This window comes from Pteropus vampyrus, unplaced genomic scaffold (assembly GCF_000151845.1).
Source record: "Pteropus vampyrus isolate Shadow unplaced genomic scaffold, Pvam_2.0 Scaffold30, whole genome shotgun sequence".
Taxonomy (NCBI): domain Eukaryota; kingdom Metazoa; phylum Chordata; class Mammalia; order Chiroptera; family Pteropodidae; genus Pteropus; species Pteropus vampyrus.
The window spans coordinates 7,004,519-7,021,858 of NW_011888811.1; the positions used below are offsets into that span (position 1 = coordinate 7,004,519).

The following is a 17,340-nucleotide window of genomic DNA, read 5'->3' on the forward strand; positions in this document are numbered from 1 at the left end:
TTGCTTTACTGCAATTTTTTTTTTTTTTTGATCTAGTAGAATGCTTGGGGAATGGGTAGGAATTTAGTTCACTGGGTTTTTTATTTAATTCAGGGTTGATGAAAAACCTTTTGTTGCAGTTTGGACACTTCTGTAAGAAACACACACACACACACACACACACACACAAACTTGCAAACATGTTAGCAGCCTTTTCTGTATTAGTAGGTAAGTCTCAAATAATGAAAATGACTGATGCTTTCCAAGTGATTGGTGATGTGTTTCTGAACCTGGTCCTCAGAACAGCAAATAGAGAGAGATACAGCAGGTCTAGAACAATGTTGCAGTAATAGGCCGTTTATTAAACGTAGGTCCTGTTAGTACATGTGGGAGGAAAAAGTATGTTAAACTCCTTAATTTTAGATAGCAATACTTTAACATAAAGCCAAAATTGATATTTTAGCTTTAAAAAGTAAGTTGACTTAGAATATATTGCATTTAATGAAACAAATGGTATTTAGGTCTAGCAAAAATTGGAAAGGTGACTTAAGAATGATTGCAGTTTGAGGAAAACTGATACAATTGATTGATTTGAGGATACGGTAACTTCAGACTATTTCTTCTAAGGTACTTACTGTTCGTTAACTAGGTACATAACAGGAAATTCTTCTTGTGAATTTTATACATTTTGTCTTCAGGATAGAGTGCTTTAAAAATCCCTATTGTTAAGACCAAACTGTCTTAGATTCCAATTAATTCTAATATCAGGATAGTGTAGTATTTAAGTATAGACTGAATTTTATAGGGCTGTTTTCCCCCATGGTCCTGACCAACTTATACACTTTTTAGAGAACTGTACAGGAAGGAGAAATAATTTTGCAGTAACCACTTATTCCTGCTCTCTAGCCCTGCTTGAGTCTTCTTTCCATTTTCTAAAGTCAACATGTTTGCCGTAGCCACAGGAAGCTTGCAAAGGTGCCTTCTTCCTAGGATGCTCACTTTTAGACACATACACGTGTTCAACACACACAACATATACACACAGCACAGATCTGTACATACAACACAGAGAGATACACACATATACACACGCAGTAATCCGTCCAGTTACCTCTCACTCATCCCCTGATCTCAGCTCAAGCCCCACGTCTTCAGGGACGAGGTCTCATCTCTCTGTAATATGATCACATTTCACCCTGTTCTACTTCGTGGCACTTATGTTGGTTGGTGAATATGTATTTATTTCCATGGGTGTGTGTTTAAAATTTCTCGGCCTCACTAGAGTGCAAGCTCCAGAAGAGAGGGGTGGATGTACAGGCTTTACTCACCAGGTGAAAAACAAGCGTTTCAGTAAGTATTTGTTGACTCAATGGATGACTGCTTGATTGACCCCTAATGGTAAAAATGGAGTTTGCTAAAGATGGGGTTTACTGGGATTCATTAAAATGAAAAAGACAAGAACTGTGATTAATTAGAACTGTGGATCAGGCAGGATGGCAAGAGTTTGGAGATGGGAACAGGTTATCTCAGCAAACTGTAATTAACCTAGTATATTGGGCTAATGGTCCACCATGTAGGAATGTCCCCTAGACTGCCATCTAGGGGACATTCTGCTCAGGAAAAACTTATGTTGGTGCTGGAGACAATTACCCCTTCAAGCCAGAGTCACATGAGTGTGAATTAGCAAAACTAGAGTTTATCATTAGTGGGAAGTGCCATTTCTGAAAGTTAGAATGAGAAGAAAGACTTTACAACTGGGAGGACCTTGGAGAGTTGCTTCAGACAGGCCCTTCCCTTTCTCAGAGCAGTAATAAACCACACCTCAAATAAAAGGATTGCACAATCTGCCTTTGTTTCCTGCTCAACTTTTGCAAAGAAAGCAATTTACTGGCGGAAAGGGGGAGCACTGGCCCCAGCATCGGGGCCTCCAGCCTGTTCTTGTGTGCTTGGGCCGGAACAAATCCTGGAGTCCACAGCTCTGATCCTGTCACTGCCAAAAACTCTTCAGGACCCCACCTGCTCTCAGCACAGCAAACGGCCTTCCCAGGCCGTCTGGCCCTTGTCTGTCTCTCCAGCCTCAGCTTTCACCGTTCTTTGTTCCCCACCTCCGCATACCCTTTAGGAGCCTCCTGTGAACTTTCTGTTCCTAGAACCAGTTCTTCTACCTGGAACAACTTTCCACAACCTCCCTACCTATCTAACTCTTACACATTTCTTCAGGTACCTGGTTTAAATAAGTATTCCTTTTTCCAGGAAGTCTTCCCGACTCGGCCACCTTTATGTACGTATGTGTATACATATATACATACACACAGACAAATATATACATTATTTTATAAACACTGAGAGGTCTTGCTTCTTTATCCATGCCTACTTTAGGATGAATTTCCTAAAAACATTTTTTTATATAGCCACCATATAATTATTAAAATCTGGAAATTTAACATTATTAAAACACTATTAGCTAATCTGCAATTTATATTCAAATCTTGCCCATTGTCCAATAATGTCCTTTATACTTATTTTATGTCCCCCTAGTTCAGAATCCAATCCAGGATCACACATTACCTTTATTTGTCATCTTTTTAGTCTCCTTTAATTGGAAAAAGTCCTCTGCCTTTCTTTGACTTTTAACAGTCGAAAAACATAAGCCAGTTATGTTGTAGAATAGCCCCCAATTTGGGGTTTTTCAGTGTGTCCTTGTAACTTCCACAGGAGTGAAATCATGTCCTTCTCAGCACACCACATCAGGAGGAACAAGAGGTCAGATTATTCCAGGTGTGGTGTTTGCTTTGATCTCTTGGGTAAGGTAGTGTCTGCCAGGTTTCTTCACTACAAAGTGATTCTTTTTTTAAGCATGGTAATTAATAATTTGAGGGGGAAGGTATTTGAAACCACGGAAAAGTCCAGTTCTTCATCAAACACTCATCCACTTATCTGGCATCTATTTTACGTCTGCTTTATTTTTAAGAAAGCTGCTTTTATGTTGTTGATAAAGAATATGATTATGATAAATGGACCATTTAAACTACCCCACCTAAAATACCTGAGTTGCCCATATCAGTCCAATCTCTTCCTTTATAAAGATCTTATCACCTAAAATTCTGAGAAGACTCATATGTGTGGCATTAGCCCAGGCAATACTTCTCATTTGCATTTTCAACTCTATTCATGAATTATCTTTTTATTTCCTTTTCTTTCACAATAAAAAAAAATCCATTTTTTATAATGAGAAAGAAGATATACAATATTATTTATGGCTTGTCAAATATCATGATATTGCTTTTGGTCACATCATGATGGGCATCAGTAATTGCATTTATTATTTTTTTTTTTAATGCTTGTTACAAGGGTTCACTTAAGACTGAAGAGCTTCTTGCAGCCCTCGGGTCTGTGGACTGAAAATCATTTGGATTGATTAAAGTCATGAGGAGAATTATGATAAGGGTCAGATCATATGGGCATCAGGAAGGTAAAAATATTACCATTTAAACTAGAAATGGGACTTCTTTCTCCTTAAGTGAATCATATTTACAATGACAGGTGGGATAGCTCATTGTAAGATTAATAATATCCGACATTCACTCATTCATTTATTCAAAAGAAAATCATCCTGTGAGGCCTACTAGATGAGAAGCACCATTATATCCTACGTCTGACTTTACAAAGGAGATCTTTGAATAATATCCTCCTGGGTCTTTAAGCAAGATTCGGTTAAAAGAAACCTTGAGGACTTGCTTATAACTTCCAAGTGAAGAGCTCAGAATCTGAAATACCCTAGATAAAGCAGCATCCATCCACCATCTAGGGAGACTGTCTGCTCGACTCGATATCAGAAACCATGAAATGGAGTGGAGAGGAAGGAAGAGCTCTCTCCCACCCTGACCCCTGTCGGCCTGACCAGAAAAAGCCAGCTGGTGTTCATGAAGCCACACTGAGCACAGCCCAGTCACCTCAGGCCCAAACGTCCTAGGAAAGGAACTTTCTCTTCTGTTCTACCTATCACTCTCAACTGAGGTTCTGGCCACAAACGAGGGTCTCTCTAAGATCGTCAGCATTAGAAAATTTTAAAGCTAGAGAAAATCTAAAGAAAAACACTTTTCCCTTTAAGACATGTCTCAGCACACTTTTATGTACTGTTCAGTTTATGCCTCACAAAATGTTTGTAGGAAAAGTAGAAAAAGAATAGTTTTCCTCACATTACAGGGAGGAAACTGAAGACCAGCAAGGTGAAGGGGCCGTTCAGCAATAGCGGCGAACCAGAGCTAGAATTCTGACCTCTGGGGTCAGAGCTCACCAGGCCGCACTTTTACTGATGGCCCCAGCCAAATGATCAGCACTTTCTACTTCCCCCAGATGCTTTCTCGGCACTTACCGCAGTCTTGGTTGTATATTACTTATATAATTATTTGCTGAAAGTCTCCCACCCTAGAACATATGGATGATAGGGATCGAACCTGTTTTTGACTCTGCATCCCAGAACCTACCTTGTATAGGTGAGTGGACAAATGGATGAACTGCTATACCACATGTTCCTTCTGACCATAGGACTTCATGTGTCTGTTTTCAGACCTTAGCTTGCTGCCAGAAATGGCCCTCTCAGTGGACTCCTCTTGGCACCGGTGGCAGTGGCGACTCAGAGATGGCCTCCTCCAGTCTCCGTCAGAAGCCACACCACTGCTGTCCCCAGAGAAGGGGGGACAGAGCTACAACCTGACGCAGCAGCGGGTCGTATTCCCCAACAACGTCCTGTTCCATGAAGACTGGGCCAAGGTCTCCAGGAGATACTCCAGCAATAGGATCCGCACGACCAAATATACCCTCTTCACCTTCCTGCCCCAGAATCTCTTGGAGCAGTTTCACAGGTACACAAGCACTTGGCCAAACAATACCCACTTTAACCAAGTAACTGCCACCCAGACAACTCAGAGATGCTGCCCTCCGGGCCACCTTTCCTTTAATATCCAAAGGCACATACTTCGAAAAGACTTGTCATTTATTTATTCATTCTTTCATTCAATATCAGACTCTACTTTGTGTTAGGCCACGTGTTGGGTGCTAGAGATACCTGAGGAAAAAAGAGATATAGTCCTGACTTTATTGTCTAGTGAAAGAGACAGACATTAATTGTATGAATTATATAAATTGATGTAAAATTATGACTCACATAGATATTTCCAAAGAGAACTACCTGGTGCCGTTAGAGTAGGAGGGAAACCTGGCCTAATTAAGAAGGTAGGGGAAGACTCCAGGAGGAAGTGATAACTGAAAAATAATATGAAAGAAGAGAATGCATTAACCAGGTGGAAAGAGGCAAAGAGAAGTCAGGGAAGAGAGCCAGGAGAACGTTCCCACGGACAGACCTTCATGTGCAAAAGTACTATGGAAAGAGGGAGCAACATGCACTCAAAAAATTTCAAAATGTAAGCCGCTCTTTTGAGATCATATATGACAAATAATCTTTTAATTGTAAAGCAAACTATGCACTTCGATATTATCCTAAATTTTGTCATTATTATAAGCTGTCATTTATTGAGCAACTACTATGTTCCAGAACCCTCTACTGCATACATAATAAATATGATCCATGTAATACTTATGAGAGCCCTTTAAAGTAGATAGTACTATCCCCATTCTACGCAGGACAAACCAAGCTTAGTAAGGTCACACAACTAGTAAATAGTAGGGACTGAGTTTGAACCTAACTAGATTTGGTTTCAAAGCCCTTACCATAGTGTTTGAGGTGACAGTGAAAGAGAATGTCATTCTAATCGGTAAGGGCCAGCAGCAGCAAAGAAATAGTGTAGAGAGTATAGTTTTCTTCTCCATGATGTTCAGTCACACCTTGCTTGCCCCTTCCAGATGGGCTAACCTCTATTTCCTGTTCCTGGTGATTCTGAACTGGATACCTGCCATGGAAGTTTTCCACAGAGAAATCACCATGCTACCATTGGCCATTGTGCTGTTCATCATCATGGTCAAGGACGGCATGGAGGACTTCAAGAGACACCGCTTCGACAGAGAGAGAAACTGCTCCAACATCCGGATATATGAAAGGTTAGATCATTCTTTTGTTTTCTCTCTCACGAATAGGTTATACAAACTTATCAGGACTTTCAAAAGATTAGTCTGTCTTCTCATGTTACATTTTCTTATAATCACTTAATTCAGTGATTCTCAGCCAGGGTCATTTTGCCCTGCAGGGGACATGTGACAATGTCTGAAGCCATTTTTGGTTGCCATCTTGGGAAGGAGGGTGCTACTGGCATCTAGTTGATAAAGGCCGAGAATGATGCTAAACATCTTACAATATACAGGACAGCACCCCCACAACAAAGAATTATTGTCTAGCCCAAAATGTCAATAGTGCTGAGACTTAGAAACCTTCATTTAACTTGAGTAAACACTCAAGGATGCTACATTATTAATAATAGGGTGGAAGTCTCAAGAATTAAAGTTTAGCGTTGACGGGAGCATTGCAGGAGACCAAGTTTACAAGCAGCTCTTTTGGAGGGTGACAGGCAGTGTCTCCCAAACAAAATGGATACCATTTTTAAAGCCTCTGAGGCTCTTGGCTAAAAGTCCTTGCTTTTAGAACTTAACAAGGTAGGTTTTAGGACCCAGAGTTGGCACACCTGTTCTTGGCTGCCTGACGTGGAAAAGAAAGACACCTGTGGATGACGTCTACATTCCAACAGGTGGAGTCTCAACAAGTAGAAGAAAGTGGCCTGGAGGGTGCACACCTGTTCTTTGCAAGCTCTTCTCTGTCATATTTCTCCCCTGGTGTTTGTACACTGGCTCTTTTTTTTTTTTTTTTTTTTTCCTTTTAAAAGAAGAGAGAAATTTTCAGCAGAGAAGGCAAGTAAAATATGTCAGGGCATGACTCCCCGACAGCTGAACAATGAGACTGATCGGGGAAAAACCTCTTCTACGGGGAACTCATTGTCCATGCTATGAGAATTAAAGAGACAGGATTGAGCAGCGATGAGAAAGGAAGGGGAGAGAAGGCGGAAAAGGAAGGAGGACAAGAAACGCGTGGTGGTCTCCAACCTGCCCTTCGAGGGACGGTCCCACAAGGAAAACCCCAACAGACATTACTGTGGGAATCAAATTAAGACCAGCAGGTACACCGTGCTGTCCTTCCTACCCAAGAACACCTTCGAGCAGCTACACCGGTTTGCCAATATCTATTTTGTGGTCATCGCGGTTCTGAATTTTATCCCCGTGGTCAATGCTTTCCAGCCTGAGGTGAACATGATACCAATCTGTATCATCCTGGGAGTCACTGCCATCAAGGATGCTTGGGAAGACCTCCGGAGGCACCAATCTGATAAAGTGATCAACAATGGAGAATGCCTGGTGTACAGCAGGTAAAGCAGAGCACGTCGGGTGGGCTCGTGGGCCCAGCTCTGGCCCTCCTGTTGCTGCTGCCACTGCAGCTGCTGTTTATAGAAGGGATGGGGTAGGGAGATGACATTATCTTATCTCAGCGATGCTGTTCAGTTCTCCACGGTAAGGATTATGGTCTAAAACCAGAAAACAGAAAACAAAAGAATAAGAAAATAGAGGCTTGAGTCAGTGGTTTATTAAAATGAAGGGGTCTTCTTTATGTGGCATTTTCTGACCTGTTTCAAATGTGTTCAACATTTAAGAACTGTGTGTAAATTCTCATCCTTTCTTAGTCCAGTATGGCCATAAGCACAGGGGAGCGTGTTTGGAGACCCCCAAGGGGCAGAGGCATCTCCGTCTGTCAGGGGAGCAGCAGGCGTGGAGACACACTGCCTGGGTTGAACAATGTCTCCATGACTCATGAACTACATGGAACTTAGGCAGCTGACCTAATCTCCCTGAGCCTCATTTTGTCATTAATAAAATTGGAACACTACCTGGGTGGGCATGAGAATTGCACAAGATAATCCTCGGAAAGTGCCTGACATAGAGTAAGTGTTCAATATGCAAGCTCAGATTGCTTTATTTTTAGAATATAAAACTCATATTAGCTCCATCATCAAGCCTGTCCTTAAGCTTCCTCTCTGATGTTGTCCCAACCACAGCAAAAACTGCACACTACCTGTCTTGCCTCATTATTTAATGTTATTTTTTACATGTCATTGTTTTTGCAAGGGTTCTGTGGAACGAGTCACGATACTGGGTTGTTAGGAAAAGGACATACTCTCTGTCAGTAAGGGAAGAAAATAGAGTTAGCGTGTGTCTCAACTGTGACATGTCGCGCAGCCTGGGCTTACAGAGGGACTACTGTGACTCAGTGCTTTCTGGTCCAGCTGGTAGAAAACTTAGACGATCAAATCACTAGCACATGAGGGTTCGATTTCTTGGCAAATAAGGAAAATATCCATCTCTCCCAAGGAGTACCATCCCTGTGATGCTTCCCCTCTGACTGTCTCAACCTCGGTTTGGCAGAATCTCTGCGGTTGCTCCGGTCATTCTCAGAATGGAAGGGGCTTGCGTCAGGGTGACACGGCAGCCATTCATGGCTGCCGCCTTCTGAGGCGGGTTTATGAGCCAGACTCTGCTTGGAACGTTGTAGCCAGGGGAGGCTTCTGAGGAGACTCATTTGTCTCCAGGGCACCCCTAAGAGAAACCCCATGCCCTCCCTCGGCATCAGAGGAGCCTCCGGCCTCTGTGCATGCGGTGCCTCCGCTGTGCGTCTAAAACATCTCACCTCAAGGATTTTGTTTGCGGTGTTGTTGTTGGCTTCTTCTGAGCTAGACCACATTGTCTGGAATGTCGTTGCTACGACCCGGAGTTGAGATTTAGTCACCTTTGAGTAAGGAAATTACAATAAAAGGGAAAAATACTGTTGGGGGGTCTCATGCCTTTTTTTTGAAGAGATTGTTTTTAAGAAAGGATTGCTTTTCTCCTGTCACTCATCTACCCCATCACTTTTTGTTTTCCACCTTTCTCCTTTGTTTTTTGGGTTGTTGTTTTTGTTTGTTTGTTTGTTTGTTTTCAGAGTAGATAGTGAACTGGTTGCTTGGGGAAGAATGCATGTGGATCTCAATTAGCCTGGTCCTGTTCTCCCCGCTCTGCCAGAAATCCGCCTCTCTAAGCATCCCACAATACCGGGCCTGTTCTTGGGGCTAGCAGTGTCGATCAGCCCACAGACTGGCCTGTGCTGGGTGCTGGCCTGATGGAGACCTGGCTACTGCTGCTCTGTTCTCAGAATAACCTCCAGGGAAGAGCAGAGAGCCGAGGTAATAGCAAGCCTCGCAAAAAAAGACATCATCCGCAGGCTCACAGGCAGGGAGGGACTGAAGGAATTTTCATGGCAGTATTTCCCAAAGCGTATTTAGTGGAATAATAGAGACAATGAGGTGGTCTCTGAAAAAAAGACATCATGGCCAAAAGAATGTATGCTGCCCTCCTAACCCATGGCCCAGGAAGGACTAAGCAGCGATACGCAGTAAAGAAACCCATGCATCATTGAATAACTCAGTGTTGTTCCAAACCTGCTGAACCTTTAAAATATTTTTTAATATTTATTACTTTTTCCAGTATAGCAAAATAATTGATATATAGGGCCAGGAAGGTAATTGAATGAAATAGACTGGATACAAAGAGGAAAGCAGTATTTTTTGTGTACTGATATTTTTTGTGACACTTAGCATCAGTGATAGGATGCAACAGAGAGTGGTGGGGACTGTGGCAAAGAGGGGGACCCATGCATTCATCTCAGGAGGCAGAGCTGGCCTCTCAGCTCTAGCTGGTTACCATGTGGAAATATAGGCCTAGCGGTGCTAGACCGTCTGAGTTTTGTTAAGAGAACTAGAAATTAATATTTTTATCTGAAATAATCTGATTTTTAAGTGTTGGTATCTGATATAATTTTTCAGGTACTTCAGACCTATTTTATCTGACCTAAAGTTCTTGTGTCACCTGTGAGCCCCTTAATTTGCAACCTTTGCTTCATAATATCCAAGAATGTGGAGTCTCTGCAAAAAAATAAAAATAAAAATAGATTATTCTTTTGAGATTTATCTTCAATAAAGGAACCTCTTAACCTCTTTGGGCAGAGGGGGCCTGTGACCTTAAAGTGAGAATGCAGGCCTAGGAGTCAGGAAGCCCGTATGCTTAGACCCAGATCTGTGACTGACTACTAATACAGGTGATTCTCGAACAACACGGTTTTGACTGTGCAAAAAACCACCTGTAAGTGGACCCATGCAGTTTAAACCCATGTTGTTGAAGGGTCAACTGTAATAGCTTAGAAAAGTTATTTAAATCCCTGGATCTCAGTTTATACTTTCGTAAAACTTGGGAGTCAGACTAGATCTTGTCCTGTGAGATGCACTATGAAAGAACAGAACCCATAGCCAAATAAGTTTGGGAAATAGTACAACAATGGTCAAATAAAGTTTCTGGGCGGGCCCTCGGTAAGTACCCTAACCAACTTTGTTTAACCCAGTCGTGTCAGTTGAAATGCTTTCTGCTGCAAGCAGAAAGCTCACCTAAAACAAGTTTAAACAACAAAGAGACTTGTCAGTGTAAGTCACTACAAACATCCCCAGGTGGGCAGGTGAACAGGCACACACAGTTCAATCTGTATTCGAGATCTGGCACTCAGTACCCCTCCGTGTCATCTGTATCCTCAGGCAGACTTCCCTCATGGCAATAAGGTAGCTGCAGCAGCTCCAGCCTTCGTATCTACATATGATAACTCACAAAGGGAGAAAGAAAGGCACTCTGGAAGCATTCTTGGAAGGTCAAGGAAGCTTTCTCCCCAGGCCCTCCTCACACCTTGGTGACTACAGTGGGTCACATGCCCATCCCTGTGAGTAGGAGATGGGATTATGCTAATTAGGTTATACCTGAGCCACTGAGTCTAGCTTGAAGTCAGCGTCCATGAAAGCATATTAGCTACCCAAAGAAAATGTAAAACCAAATGAAATTTTTTAAAAAAATTACATAGTTTGATAGTTTCTGAGAGGAGGAGGAACAGATATTAGAGAGGCCACCTCCCTGTTATCTCAACATTATCACTCTAAAGTATTTTTGAGCCTAGACTCTTTGTAGATTGCTTTCCATATATGAACGTGAACATACACACTTTGGGACATCCTGTGCTGTATATTGCTAAAGTTCTCCCAACTCTGAAGTGGATTGATTCTATGCAAGACCCCAGAATAGGAAGCTAGGATATGCTAGGTGAGTGTTAGTTATTATCATAACTGATGGACGTTCAAGTCCTTTTGCCAAATATCAGTGGTACATGACAGGATGTCAGGAAAGGAATACAAGATCAAAGAGGGCAGTTTTGTTTTCCGAGAAGCAACATAAAAGCTTATATCTCAAACACTAGCTCTATCCATTTTGTCTCAGAGTCACACATTTGAGAAATAGATATCCCTTTTTGTTGTCGTTTTCATTGTTTGCGCAATTGAATACTAGGGCCCTAAGAATTTTGCTCACCCTAATCCCATGCATCATCCAGCCTAGACTTGTTTATACGGTGAGGGAATCTTTCTGCAAACAGCAGAAGCCTTGTTAACAGAATTACAATCCTGTTAGAGCGTTTTCTTTTAATATAGCAACTGTGCTTGTGGTGTAAAGGTGACCCATTAATCAGATTTATGGAATGACTTCAAGGAGAGATTAGCTTCAGAATTCTATTAGCTTCGTTTCTCCCAGGGCTCCGTTTAATGAGTCTAGAAACCATACCCAGCAAGAGGTTTTTTTTTCATCCAGCTTAGTAAATTTTTATTTGTATTCGGAAAACGTGCAATAAGGAGGCAGGAGAATCAGGCAAGTTTTCGAATTTCGTATATTATAATGTAGCAAAAGCCTGCCAGTGTTTCAGCAGCCGGGCCCTTATCCATCTGTTTAGCAAACATTAATTAACTCAGGACCCAGGATATGCGCACCACCATGGGCCCTGTGTGCCCTCAAGGGGTCACAGGTCGCAGTTGCCCTGGGGTCAGGAGGAACTTAAACAGCTACAGTCCCCCATGTGCACTGGTAGCCTATGCACAAAGGGCCACAGTCACTCAGGGGCTGTGGTGACTCATCTGCATGTGAGAAACATCAAGGCCAAGAGAAGCCTTCCCTGAAGCCGTGACATTTCAGGAGGAAATGAAGGATGAACAGCATTTAGCCAGGCAGAGGGACTACCTTTCAGCTCATAGCCTGTTCATGTGTCAACTAAAGGTCGTTATGTGTGGTTTACGCTGGCATCAAAACGACCAGGATCAAGAAATGTCGAACTGAGGAGGAGAACAACTCAGATTAGAAGTTTTTAAATTCTGATTTTTTTTTTACCAAGACATGGAGAATCTCTTTTCTGTAAATCAGGTGGCTGCTGCAACATAAAAAATAATTGCCGATGCTGAGGAGAGCGGCGCGTCCTCTGACGGCGCCGCACGGAGGGCCCGGCTCCCAGCAGGGGCGAGCTCTGCTGGAGAAGAAAGATGCCCGACCTGCAACCTGTTTTTATCTGTGTGTCTGTTGCCTTTTGTGCCAGTGCCCCCGTTGGAGAGCCTGAGAACGAGAGGTCTTGATCTGGGGTCTGTCACTAACTACATGACCTAAATGAAGCTGCGTAAGCAGTCGGGGCCCCAATAGTCTCATCTTTAAGTAGTGATGATAATGTCTTTTGGGTATATTTTCTGAAAAGATATGCAGATGACACGCAAGAGGGCTCGAAAGTAATGCAGCTATAGAAACAAGCTGTACGAGGCGATGTGAAAGGACAGTGAGTAAAGCAGTCTCAACGGTGACGCTTAAAATGGGACGTCTTACTGGATGCTTGACACCAAGGACTTAGGCATCAAACCCGGGGTTGTCTCAGAACTGCCATTTACTCACTGCGTGTACACGTATAATTACTTGATCACTTGAGCCTCCATTTCAACATCTGTAAAATGGGGACGGTATTATTACCTATTTCCTGGGGTCCTGTGGATTGAATGAGATAATCCTTATAAACTGTTTAACTCAGTGTCTGCACCATAAGTAGCACTAAGTGATTTTTTTAAATCATCAGGCACCGCTAGGCCCATCCTGAGCCTTCCTCTTTCCCTGCTGCGTTCCTCATACATACAAGGGAGGAATTGCCTATTTTACTAGTAAAACTCAAGGACATTCACTGAACGATATTTACCAGTTGACAGAGTTATAATGTTTTAAAAGCAAAAACCTTTGCTCTGCTCTCTCGTTTCTCATGCATTCTATGAGCAGAATTTAAAATCTGACTTCAAAAAATCTCTCTCGAGCCTGGATCTCTTCTTCCCCAGCCCCCAGCCCTTCCTGCAGCACATCCGAGCACACCCATACCAAGATTTAGATTCAGGCAAGGGATGTAGGTGGCTTCATCTCACCCAGAGGCTACTCCACTTTTTTCAACCCAACTTCTAACATCAAGTATGCATTAGAATGTCATACTTATGCAGCTATTAATAAAGCAGCTCTTTGGTCCCCATGCTACTATTATTTGCTCCAAATAACAGATCTCTGAGAAACTCAAAGGAGGTGAGTGGACGGACAGGGCAGAATTTAGGCTTTGCCAGAGTCATCGTAACATATCGTTATCAGTCCATTTTCACCCTAAAACCGCATCCCGGTGTCGCTGCAGGTATTAAATGAGATAATGCATGTAAAGCTTAGCACAGGATCTGGCATTCAGTAGCACTCGGGAAATGTTAGTTAAAATATTGCTAAGGTGAGTCTATGACCTCAGTGTCAGGGGTCACCATGAGCTTGACCCAAGGGGAGTAAGAAAAACTGCTGGCCGGAATTTGGAACCGTGTGAGGGAAGACAAACTCTTTACCATAGAACTGGACCGCAGTCTGTAATAGCATAGCAAAATGTCCCTGGGGAAGAATCTGAAAAATGCGGACAACAGAGAAACATCTAGTGTCATTCAAAGCGTGACTGTGAAAAGCACCACCGGCTGGAGTTACAGACCAACAGACCGTCGCATCCATCCCGCAGGTCTTTGGCACCAGAAAACCAGGCTCCTCTCTCAAGCATCCATTTTGCAAGTACCCACACTCCTCCCCTGCCTCTCCTTGTGCTCACAGAAGGCCGTAAACTGTCGGGGCCAATTCCGCTTGTCATTTCAGGATAAAACGTTTTAGGTCTTCCCCAAAACTCAATGGGCGGACGAGTCATAAAACAAGAAATCGAGTGTCACCAAAGCCCTGCATTCATGTCAGCAGGCATGCTCTGAGTTTCAGAGGATGAGGATTTACAGCCTCTGTGTGGCTATTAAGAAGCTCACACTTCTGAAAGGCAAGGCTCCTGTCCTCAGGCTGGCCTCCTCCATGCAACTGCTTCTGACTCCTCCCCTGCTTTGTACCTCACTCCCGAAAAGAACCAAGAGACCACACTGAGCCGCGAGGCTTCCTCAGCTGTCACTCTTTTGTCCTGGTGGACACACCACGTGACCTCATACACTTTTCTGGGTCTAAGCTTTCTCATCTGTGAATAGCGAGAATGGCAATACTAAACGTTTTCATTATTAGATAACTAGATGGTAATGTAGGTTAAGTGCTGACTTCATTATAGGTACTCAATATATGAAATCTTATCACAGGTATATATTTTATTTATATTGTAGCATAGTATAACATATTGTAATATCATTATTGGAAGTCTCCACTGGTGAGTCCATAACAAGAAGAGACAGATGGGATGTTCAAGTGGCTAAAGGCTAGAAAAGCTTTCTTTCTACTGCTTCATGTTCAAATCTACAAGGAATCGATACTGAATATTTACTGAACAGTCCCCCATGTAGGTACAGAAATAGAAAACCCAGGGTCGTCCCAGCTCACAGCAAGCTTATTACATAGTTGAAAACAGAGGACACATGAAACAGTAAGGAAACAGGACCATAATAGGTAAGGAAGTGGGGCGACAAGAGGTGCCCCACTGACACTCAGTGCCCAGAGTGAAAAGAGAGGGGTAGGACTTGGATCTGCAGCAGCCGGAGGAAGGGCACTGGGGGTCAGGGCTGGGGGGACATCTCATGCCGTGAATGCCCCCAGGCTGCTGCTCCATGATCTGTGGCTGTGACTTTGCCGGATTGCACCTGTGAATGCCCTGTCCTCTACTGTGGTGTTTTCATGGCCGTCATTGCGTGATGTCATCTGTACTTAGTTCTGCTTTCCCTGTGTGTGACGGCCACGTGAACAAAGAGGTCAGGGGGCGGGCTGCGCTCAGAGGTCGGGCTTCAGTGTCCTCCCAGTATAAAGAAGGACTTCGCAGTGTACAAATGTGACCTAAATGTGTCAGGCCTTACCAGCCTCTGGGTGATAATGAGGTCACATAAATACAAACGCCCCAAGGACAGTGACACTCAGCCCCAAACTGTTGATTTGGGACATCAGTCCTCTCACCCTAATCCTCGAGCCTCCCCAGGCACACTCGGGTATCATCAGGTATTGGGAATATCACTTGCACCCCACCCCCAAATATTTCCAGCCAAGCCAGGGGTCCAAGTCTCCTACCATTTCTCAGGGCTCAGCTGTTCCCTGCTGATACTTTCCTCAGTCCTCTGAGTCTGAAGTCCCCTCATTGCGGGTCTGTAGCTGACAGGCAGGTGCAGGGAACAAATAAAAGGGAGGCAGCAGCCACGGGTGCACTCAGCGCAGCGGGGCTCTGCCCCAAGCCCAGACCGGGGCTCTGCCCCAAGCCCAGACCGTCTTCACTGTAACCCTTTAGCTTCTCTGTTCTATTTGCTGGAACCAGGTCAGAGACTGAGGTCACACGACCCTTTCTACCTTTCCAATTTCCACCTCCTCTTGCCAGCCTCCTCCTCCAGCCCAAAGCCCCAGACCTCAGTCAGATCAGCTCATGAAAACAGACGACCACACAGTCTGTGATCTACTGTCTCCTTAGCTGTGACCTGTTTACTCCAAGCTAATATTAACTCCAGTGATAATAATAGTAAAAGTAAATGGTCGTTAGACACTTACATATATTATTGTACTTAACTCTCACTATCACCTGTAGAATGGATTTTATTTGTCCCATGTGGTAGATGAATAAACTGAGGGTCAGACAGTTAAGTCGTGAGTTCAAGGTCACACTGCATGTAAAAGGTAGTTTCAGGTTTTAAATCAGGCTCGCCTGCCTCCAAAGATTTTAACCACTCTGCATTACTGCCTCTACCTCAACACACCTCTGCCAGAACAATTGGGCATTACAGGTGTTCTTGAACCAGTCACAGGGCCCTGGTTCTCCTCCTGGGAGCCATGGAAAGAACGATTCCCAGCCCAGGCTTTGATGCCGTCCACCTCGTCCAGGTCACTCCTACCCTCAGTTTCCTCATCTGAATAATGGGGGGTTGAGTTGGAGGTCTATCAGATCTTCTCTAGCCCTGACTTTTTTTTTTTATTAAGGCTTTAATTTTTTAGAGCAATTTTAGGTTCACAATAAAGTTGAAGGGAAGGCACAGAGATTTCCTATGTACCCCCAACCCCCACACATGAATAGCATTATCAGCATCCTCCACTGTATGTTTGTCCAATGGATGAACCTGTGTTGATACATCGTAATCATTCACGTCCATAGTTTGCATTACAACTCATTCTTGGTGGTGTACATTCTGTGAGTTTAGACAAATATATAATGACATGGATCTACCATTATAGTATCATACAGCGTAGGTTTACTGCCCTAAAAATCCTGTGTTCCCTTTTTTCAAATCCCTCTCCCCACCCCCTACCCCCTAGCAACCACTGACCTTTTAATTGTATCCATAGTTTTGCCTTTTCCAGAATGTCCACTAGTCGGAATCGTACAGTACGTAGCATTTTCACATTGGCTTCTTTTCCTTGGTGATATGTTTTCAAGGTTCCTCCGTGTGTTTTCATGGCTTGATAGCTCATTTCTTTTTAGTGCTGAACAACAATATTCCATTGTCTGGATGTACTATAGTTTATTTATCCATTCTCCTACTGATGGACATCTCAGTTGCTCCCAAGTTTTGGCATTTATAAATAAAGCTCCTATAAACATCTATGTGCAGGTTTTTGTGTGGACAGAAGTTTTCAACTCCTTTGAGAAATGCCAAGGGCCACAATTGCTGGATCATGCGGGAAGAGCATGTTTAGTTTTGTAAGAAACCGTCAAACTGTCTTCCAAAGTTGCTGTCCGTTTTGAATTCCCACCAGCAACGAGTGAGAGTTCCTGTTGCTCCGCATCCACACCAGCATTTGGTGATATCAGTGTTCTGGGTTTTGGCCATTCTAATAAGTATATAGTAATATCTCATTATTTTAATTTGTAGTTCTCTGACGACATACAATGTAGAACATCTTTTCATATGCTTATTATCATCTATATATCTTCTTTGGTGAGGTATCTGTTCAGATCTTTTGCCTGTTTTTTGATTGGGTTCT

General features: G+C 43.2%; 1 protein-coding gene across 1 annotated transcript in view; it reads left to right on the top strand.

The window, feature by feature from the left end:
* The first annotated feature begins 4,569 nt into the window (after nt 1-4,569).
* ATP10B (ATPase phospholipid transporting 10B (putative)) overlaps nt 4,570-17,340 on the top strand; it is a 90,465-nt gene continuing 77,694 nt past the window's right edge. The window contains exons 1-2 of the mRNA XM_011356781.1: nt 4,570-4,844; nt 5,842-6,036. Of these exons, the coding sequence (XP_011355083.1) occupies nt 4,570-4,844; nt 5,842-6,036 (470 nt within the window). The remainder of the gene's footprint in view (nt 4,845-5,841; nt 6,037-17,340) is intronic.